This window comes from Gekko japonicus, unplaced genomic scaffold (assembly GCF_001447785.1).
Source record: "Gekko japonicus isolate JY-2015 unplaced genomic scaffold, Gekko_japonicus_V1.1 scaffold1139, whole genome shotgun sequence".
Taxonomy (NCBI): domain Eukaryota; kingdom Metazoa; phylum Chordata; class Lepidosauria; order Squamata; family Gekkonidae; genus Gekko; species Gekko japonicus.
In genome coordinates, this window is record NW_015172591.1 from 180,601 (window position 1) to 190,317 (window position 9,717).

Sequence of the window (9,717 nt, forward strand, 5' to 3'; positions counted from 1 at the left end):
GGCCGGAAGCAGGGGGCGGGGCTTCATCATGTGCCCCGCCCCCCGTACCTCACCCGGGGGAAATGCGATCCCCCGCGATCCCCCTGAAATGACCTCTGACGCAGAGGGGATGCAAGGTTATTTGCGCCGTCACAATTTGACCCGCCACTACGCGATCAGACGCAACGGCAGTGAACCGGGTTTTCCCCGCGCTTCAGTGAGGGAGCACAGACGCGATAGGAGCACCCTGGAGCGATCACGTGGGAACCTTCGTCTGCGGGCCATCGCAAACCCCTTTGATAGTGGACTTTTGCTGGTAGTTTTTAACTGCGCTTCTTCGGTGGGAAGAAGGGTTGGCAGCGGGTGCAGGACGCTTGCCAGATGTTCCCCTGTGATCGCGCCCGTAAAATCCGCCCGGCATTCGCCCCCATCATGCAGCTAATTCTGCGTGTGACCAGACCCTCTGTTTCAATGTATCTGAAGATGTGTGCCTGCAGACGATAGCTTAGAATTAAACTTTGTTGGCCTTAAAGGTGCCACTGGACTCAAAGAATTACTTTAAGTTACTGTACAACTTGCATTATTTTTGCTTGCCATTTTGGAATCTCTTCCACAGTTTCCTGTTTGTTTAAAGGACCATGCAAAAGCCATCTGCAACAGACCGTAATATCAATCTTTCTGCTCTCTCTTCTTTTTTCCCTTGTACCTCGTCCCTCTTACAATTGTCATGCCAACTGTTTCTTTTCACTTATTAGATGTGACTAACCTGTACACTGTTTACAGCCTACTTCTGGTTTCGTAATTAGTCACGAGAGACTGACTGATCAATTCATCAGGCAGCACTAAGCCTTCGTGGATGTTTGTGGTACACAAGATAAAAGGTTCTGAGGACAAACTGTCTGCTCATTCTGTTCAAAACTCGTTTTAATGTTTTCTACTCTGCAACAGCAATTATCCCCATGGCACCAATTTCTATAGAAGAAAAGGTTGTCACGGCATCCTTTCTATTACTTCTCCTTTTGCATGTCGATTAGCACGGCCTCACTAAAACGTTGCCATAACGATGTTGGCCTTTTCCTTGATGAGTCAAGGATAATATTGTGCCGCTTCAATTTTCTATCCAAGGCATATAGCAAACGATGTGCTCTTTGCCTACTTACCTCTAGATTTTATAAAGGGTTTTAGCCTAAGTGCTATCAGGAGCAGGAAGCCATTACTAGAATAGCTAGGCCTCGGGTCCAGACCTGAAAGATTCAGAGTTTTAGTCACCTTCGCAAGGGCTCTGGGGAAAGGACTCTGTGAGGGGCCAGGACCAAGGGAGACAGTTATATTCCTGTGGGGTTGGTTGTTCTTGAGATTATCTCAGCTTGTCCATTTGACACCTGAAATCAGTACAACCAGACTATTCTTCCATCCCACTGGGTTTTACTCCCTGGCAACACCAGGACCGACCCCTGTCCCACTCCATTCTTGGGCAACACCAGGACCGACCCCTGTCCCACTGAGCCCCACCCCATTCTTAGGGTCTGAACCTCAGAAGATTTGTCAGTCCTACTTGTGGCCTTCTTGGAAAGTAGCAAGGCCCACAGCCTGCCTGCTTCTGTCCTCAGAGCTCAAAAGACCAAAGGCAACCCCCTCGTCTGACACAATTTATATAGGGATACAGATAGGGTTGCCGGGTCCTACCTGGTAGCCAGCGGGGAGCTCCTGGCAGCCCCGTAGCTAGGGAATTATTTGGGAGGGGGCCTTGGGGGCCTGCCAGCTAATTAAATGAAAGTACAGTGCAGGTGGTAAATTGGAGCACTTTGGGGGCAGCCCAGGAGGGAGGGGCCCCAGAAGAAACACTAGGGGGCCGGGCCCCATGGGCCCCATGTTAGCTACGGGCCAGGCTCCTGGTCCTTTCCAGATCTTCTTCCATGAGTGATGATGTCACCTAGAAGTGACATCATCATGGGGAGTGACCCTCTTGTTTTGGGGCAAAACTCTGTGGTTTCTTGCCTTCAAAACCGCAGGGTCTGCCCAGAAACTAGAGCATCACTCTCTGATGTCAGCAACGTGATGACATCACTTCCGGGTGCTGTCATCGTGTCGGGGATGTTGTCCAATGACATCCCTCTTTGGGGATGAGGTTTCTCCTGCTGGCCAGCAGCGAATCAAAGCCTTTAAAAGAGGGGGAACCCCCACTGGGACCTGGGGGCTGGGAACCCTAGATGAGGTTGGAAGTGTATGTACTGTAGTACATACTATAGAGCATATCTCATCTTTTGTACCACAAGAGGTACAAAAAGAGCAGGGATCCCCACCTTTTTGGACCTATGGGCACCTCTAGAAAGCACAAAATGGCTGACACGGGAGGCGGAGCCAACCAAAAAATGTCAGGGACTGAGGCTATGCATAACTCCATGGGTAACTCTTCAACATGTCAGGCAGAAGCTCCACTTAACAAGACGCCTTTCAAAACGAATATGCTGTTCTAAAACATTTCCTCGCATATATACATAATATACACATATTACGAATGTCTGGTAATTTCTCAGATGAAAATTTTCCTCATCTCTTCTTTGTTCAAACACGTAAATACATTTTGTTTGAGGTTTAAAAAAAAGGACTCTGCTCTCGTTAAAGAGGTTTAGGAAAGTCTAGGAATGCAAATACAGAGAACTCCATGAAGTATGAAGATGATCGAGACGGCACATCCAAGGACAGACATAATTTCCTGTTCTAAAAAAAATCTACAACTGAACAGAATGAGGAAGTCATCTAAGAGGGGGAATCCCTCTCAACGTTTCCCCGTCTTTTGATAAGAGCACTAAAGGAGGCCACAGCACAGTTTACACCAAGGTCTTCGGGGGGTGTTTCCCCAGGATTAAAGCAAGGACTCGGGGGTGGGGGGTGGCATCATGCACCTTTCCAACTACTGAGGACCCGTTGAGAGGCATCAACACAACAGAACAGTAAGGATGATTCAAATGACTGAGCTGAATGTTAAAGGTGCAGTTCCCCTTTGGAACAGGAAAATGAAAGTGCTTTCAAAGCACAGTGACCTCTCGTGCCCAAGCTCCCCTGGTCACCAAGCAAAGTTCCGGGACAAATTTGTGCCGAGATCCGACACCACGCAAATGGAAACAATTGTTTGTTTCTTGAAAAGAAGACAGCATGAAAACCGACAACACACTTAGATAATAAAGAGGTGACGAGGGCTAGGGCTGTTCTTACCAGGAGGGGCAGTTCTGATATTGTTGAGAAAAAACGAACCCTTATAAAAACATTCGTGCCCAAGCTCCCCTGGTCACCAAGCAAAGTTCCGGGACAAATTTGTGTCGAGATCTGACACCACACAAATTGAAACAATTGTTTGTTTCTTGAAAAGAAGAAAGCATGAGAACCGACAACCCACTTAGATAATAAAGAGGCGACGAGGGCTAGGGCCGTTCTTACAAGGAGGGGCAGTTCTGATATTATTGAGAATCTAGGACATAAAACGAACCCTTACAAAAACATCTTGCCGTTATGAGATCATACTGTGAATAAAGAGTAATTGGTGCTGTTGTCGTTTTAAACAAAAGGGTCTAATCGGGTACAGCATGAAAACCGACAACACACTTAGATAATAAAGAGGTGACGAGGGCTAGGGCTGTTCTTACCAGGAGGGGCAGTTCTGATATTGTTGAGAAAAAACGAACCCTTATAAAAACATCTTGCCGTTATGAGATCATACTGTGAATAAAGAGTAATTGGTGTCGTTGTTGTTTTAAACAAAAGGGTCTAATCGGGTACCTAAGACATCAATTTAATAATGTGTGACGGAAGTGTTGGGGGGGGGGGAATTAATCCCGGATCTTACAGCCCTTCAACAAAAGGGGGAAATCTCACAATATGCCCTCGAGCTGGTTTGCTTTGGCACTTTTTTTTTTTACTTCCGCAAAAGCTTTTAGCCAATCAAGGGGAAGAGCTCTCAACGGCAGCGGGACGGCTGCACCTTTGACTTGCAGGCCTGGTCATCGATGAAAGACGAGAAAAAGGCATGGTGGGAAAGAGAGAGTGAGTCAAGGATGAGGGAAAGACGGTGAAGAGGGGAAGCAGACTGTCCCCCAGCACAGACACCGAGACATACAGGTAGGGTGACGACTGTACCTAGTAAGGCTGCCCACAGCGGCCAGGCCCTGGGAGTCCTCGAGGACATTGGGTTCACTGCAGGAGGGGCAGGGAGGGCGAGCATTTAGGGAAGAAAATATAAAACAAGAAGCATGCAATTGTCTCTGTGTTCAGGAAAAAAGAAGAAGAAGTATCAGACGGATAATAAAAGGAAAGGAGGACAGTAAAACGCTCGGTCTTGGGACGGCCTCGCTCGAGAGCCAAAGCCGGGAAAGATGCCTTCTTGTTGATCGTCAAAAGTGCTTCCTATAGACGGAAGTTAGGAGGCGGGGAAACCTCCAGCTTCATAAAACACTTCAATGGCATTCGAACCAAAGGATAAAAGCCAAACGTCTGAGTGGGAACCTATCAGCTTCACGGTTTTGGTCAGCATACCCTTTGATAGGCATAACCTGAACACCTCAGCTTCTCTAATGTTTTGGACCCCCGCCCCATTGGTGCTCAGCTGTAGGGTTGTCAGGTGCCCTCATTGATCCGGAGGGGGATTTGGGGGGCATTCTGGGGTGGGTGGGGATGCCCACAAGCCCTGCCCCCAAGAGTGACCACGCATCCGGCCACCCCTCTCCCTTCCCTTCTGCCCAATTTAAACGGCTTCAGCTGATCGGCGGGGACCACATGGCCCGTCAATCAGCTGGAGGACCCTTTAAACCTAGCAGGAAGGAGGGAGAGGGGCGGTCACGGGCCGCACACTCAGCTCACAAAAAGACCCTTTAAAGGGTCTTTTTGTGAATGGGTTGGGGGCCGCGGGGCTGGGGGAAATCAACCCCATGTGCCACAGCCCCCACCCCACTCGCAAAAAGACACTTTAAAGGGTCTTTCTGAGACCCAGGTGTGCAACCTGCAACCACCTCTCTCCCTCCCTCCGGCTATATTTAAAGGGCCCTTCAGCTGATTGGTGGGCCACGTGGTCCTCACCAATCAGCTGAAGCCCTTTAAATAGGGCAGGAGGGGAGGGAGAGGGTTGGCCGGGCAGGTGGTCGCTCTTGGAGGCGGAGCTTCCCCCAGCAGCTAGCTGGCCAGGGGCAGATTGAAGCCCCCCAAAGCAGGGGAACCCTTGCCCGGATCTGGGGCCAGCAGCCCTACTCTGCTGACTGTGACATACGAGGCCCCGATCAGGATCTTCGAGTTCTTTTTAAAAAATTTGCTGGTGGGGGTGGGGCAAACACTGTTTTTTTGAAAAAAAGGGAAATAGGATACCTTAATGTTTTCTCCAGCAGTACAAATAGGAACTTGGGGGATCAGGAAGGGGGCAATGGGTAAGGGGCTAAAGTCACCCTGCCCCACTCCGAATTGAGGGATCAATTCTACCATAGAGTTTCTACCATAGAGTTCCAACATGTCTATGTCACTTCTGCGTCACATCGAAGTCACAAGGATGCAGCTAAAATGTCGGCCTCCCTCTTTTTTGGGGGGGGGGGTTAAGTTGCCCCTGCGGGCCAGCTGAATGGTGAGGCCTGGAAGCAGGGGACCCCCACCTCCACCAGGGGGGTCTTTCAGGATAAGGCAGCTTCATGTGTAAGTAATTGCTCAGAGAACTCTATGCAGAGTTGCCTGCTATGGAAACTAACTTAGCATGGGAATTAAGACGAGGGATTGGATACTCTCCTGGAACCACTGACAAGGAAACAATATTAGAGTCTCATTAGTGGCAGATGTTCCTGAGCTCCCTTCTCTGATCAGAGTGAAGCAATGAGGCAGCCCTCTGACTGAGTCCAGCACGGAGCAGTAAAGGACTGACAGACCTTCCTGTTATCCAAACAAAAATGTCCCAGTGGCAGGATCCTCTCTTTCCTGGTAATTTTATGCCCACCTGACCATCTACCCACCCTGGTGGTATCATGCCAGGGCCATCTTGCCTCTACTTTAGAACGAGTGCTATCTGCCATCGCTTGGAGGGAGGGAGAAGAATTGGCGTCAGTGTTCCCTCTAAGCTGAGTTAGAGCTAGCTCACAGTTTTTTAGCCTCCGGCTCACACATTTTTGTCTTAGCTCAGGAAGGGAGGGCTCCAGAGCAAACTAGTCCGTGCAGCAGCCAAATTGCTCGTTCACAACTTTAATGCCAGTAGCTCACAAAGTAGAATTTTTGCTCACAAGACTCCACAGCTTAGAGGGAGCATTGGTTGGCGTGTCTCAAGATTCTCTCCCTCTCTCTAACCTTGCCCCTCTTTACAGGGGTGGAGGATGGGACGCCATATGGTAACAAAACTGAATATAAACATCTGGACCTGTGTGTCTGAAACCCATGGCCGCTATCCCAAAACTATTGTCTACCAACCAATTAGGGTCCCTTTCTGACCAACACCTATGTGTAAAATGAAAGGAGGGATGTGGAGTGGTGGACTATGAACACATCAGTAAAAACACCGCATTGCTATACATGTATTTGTTTTGAACAGAAGAATAACAATACCCACACAGTCACATTGCTAGTCAAGTTATATATGCACATCTGGCTGGCTCTAATTTTACCTACGTGCAAAGTGAAAATTTCCCCGACAGGTCATCATTCCGACATAGCCCGTGTTTGGAACGAAAGAAATTTATTTGATCAAGTTATCATTTAATGAAATGAGTTAAATGTTTTGTGCATTACTAAAATATCAATACGCTTGCCCTTTTGAGAAACTGAAGATATTGTAAACTACCTGTGTAATTTTCATAAATCAACACTACCTTTCCTTAGAAGGAAACACCATATTTCATGTTTCTTTCTTTCTCATTCTCCGTTACAGTAATATATCAAAACTATAAAAGCCTCACAAAATAAGCAAGCGGTCTCCTCGTTAGCGCTCAGCCCCAGCAAGTTAAATTGTTCCTCGCCAACGAATCAATCAAAAGTTTTTGCTAGTTAAGTTACCCATGAAAAAGGGCTTACAGATTTATGAAGTGTTTTTTAAGCCATAGCTGTCAAACTCCTTCACAGCTGGCTGGTACAGTTTATAATAAAAACCCTGAACATGTAAAATGTTCGCAAGGGAAGTCAAAGGTGATGTATTTTAGAAAGAGAAGCATGGAGCCCCACTGGTATTTCACAGCTTTTCTTTTTCATGGTTATGTGTATGTCAAGTGCCATCTCAGCTGGCTTATGGCAACTCTGTAGGGTTTTCAAGGCAACAGATCAGCAGAGGTGGTTGGCTGTTGCATGCCTCGGTATAGCAACCCTGGACTTCCTTAGTGGTCTCCCATCCAAGTACTAACCAGGGTTGACCATGCTTAGCTTCTGAGATCTGATGACCTAACCTGCACGATCCAGGTCAGGGTTTTCATGGTTATAACCAGAGGCAATTTTTAAGTGCTAAATCACACACGGTGACTGACTGGCACACAGTGAAAATGGACTTCAAACCAGCATGTTTCTCATGTGAAGATTCCTGGTATAGTGGAATAACCTGACTGTATGGTGTTTCCTTCTCACCTGCCTTGTTTTTTCACTATGCACAAGAAGTTCAGAAAAGACCGCCTCAATCATTGGGCGTGCTTATCACTATGCAAAGGCACGGCGGGACAGCCAATCAGTTAGTTGAACCCACCCCTAAGAAAACAAGATTGGGTCAGCGAGGGGAATTAATTTTACAGATCGATGCCTAGATATCTTCATATGCTTGCTAAGTTATTATAAAAATTAAACTCTGAGAGTCAAGGCATTCAAAAAGAGTACACTCAGGAATTCTTATCTGCAGATATGGGACAGTGTGCCCTCATACAATCTTGCTTTCTAGAGTTGCCAGTGAGATCTAGGGGTACATCTCATCTCATTTTTTACAGTTGCACATTTGTTCTCTGTCCTGTGCCACACACCTGCGTCTGAAGATCTGTGCATATGTAGCACGAGAACAATAATATTAGTAAATAATATTAGTGAGCTCAGAAAGGACTAGTATTTGCAGTTAGTCGACTGCAAGACCATAGAGGTCATGCAAGGCCTAACTACAAGTCACATCCTTTCTGTGCCTCCTCTGGGTCCAGTCAAACCAGACCTCTGCTGAGCATTTGACATTCAGCAATTCCCGCAATCTTTAGACTTAATTCTTAGGTGTATGGAGACTGATTTGTTGAGAGCCTTTGCCTCATGTGGTTTTTCCAACCTGAAATGTAGGGTTGCTAGGTCCCCTCCTTGCTCTGGTGGGGGGATCTGGGGGGTGTTCCAGGGGTGGGCGGGGATGCCCCCAAGCCCCACCCCTGAGAGCGACCACCTGCCTGGCCACCCCTCTTTTTACAAGTGGAGCCTGCACCCGTAATCTCCCCCTCCCTCCCTCCTGCTGGATTTAAAGGGCTGTCCAGCTGGTCGGCGGCCCATGTGGTCCCCGCTGACCAGCTGAAGCCTTTTAAATTGGGCAGGAGGGGAGGGGAGAGACATGGCCAGGCAGCTGGTCGCTCTCGGGAGGGCTGGGGGGGGCTTCTCCCACCCACCAGCTCAGTGAGGGCAGATTGAAGCCCCCAGAAGCAGGGGAACCCCCGACTGGACTTGGGGGCTGGTAACCCTACTGAAATGCCATGAAGGAGCTGATTCATGCCCAGCTGGGGAACCTTGGGTATAACGATGAGCTACGCATACATTTTTGCCACAGGAGAAACAGTGGCTCCCTGGGGCTGACTGAAATCAGGAAAAATGGAATGGGTGGGAAGGATGAAGCCCCCTTGCTCTGTGTGTCCCAATCTGAATCAGGCCCCCTTATGCCCAATCTTAATGTGTAGTCAAGCCCTCTGAGAATTAAGTGCATGCCTGGTTTGATAAGATCCAGGACAGAAATGGGGTGGACCCAGAAACAGTAATGTGTAGTCAAGCCCTCTGCCCTTCCTTCACAGATCTTCTCGCCAATAATACCCATGTGTACATGGTATTATTTCAGTATTGTCTTTGACAAGATCTTTATTCACTGCTGAGTTTAAGCATAAGGTATATATCTTCAGATCGTGTTGTAGAAAATGACCTTTTTAAAACATGAACAATAACTTTTGTCTAAACGTATTTAGGGGATGTCAAATCTGCATTTTGGAAAAAAGAGAGGACATTGTAACAGGTAGCGTTGGAGTTGTTATTACACCTCAGTGACATTGCCTGCACAGAGACTCAACTGCCCTCCATACGTCTACGTTTAATCAGAGCTTGTGGCAACCATTCTGACCTATGAGTCACAGACTACATTATACCTTTGGCATTTCAGTTCTTGGGAGGTATATCAGGAGATGCAAAATGTGGTTACCTTTGGCTGGGTAACATGCCCACCTCAGCCTGAGGTGCAGACATGCTGGAGAGATGGCTGGAGAATCGCCTCCTCCCAACGGAACCCATAAGGTATGCTTCTTGTTCACTTACCACACTGGGCATGCTCACCGAGTCATCTGCAAGGAATTCGGAGCGCAGGATAAATCAGGCAGTCGAGTGACGATCAGAGTGACGATCAATTCCTTGGCACGTTCTTTGGGCTATGGTACTTGTGACTAGACACTTGGTGGCTGGTTAGCCTTGAACTTTCAAAGCAAAGACCAACCATCTCTTCCAGAAAAGAAATAATTCTGTATTGCTGGAATATGCATTTCTGTCTGTCTGTCTGTCTGTCTGTCTGTCTGTCTGTCTGTCTGT

General features: G+C 47.8%; 1 protein-coding gene across 1 annotated transcript in view; it reads right to left on the bottom strand.

The window, feature by feature from the left end:
* UNC80 (unc-80 homolog, NALCN activator) overlaps positions 1-9,717 on the bottom strand; it is a 220,484-nt gene that overhangs the window by 16,912 nt on the left and 193,855 nt on the right. Inside the window, 2 exon segments of the mRNA XM_015421519.1 lie at positions 4,114-4,170; positions 9,338-9,476. Coding sequence (XP_015277005.1) covers positions 4,114-4,170; positions 9,338-9,476 — 196 coding nt within the window.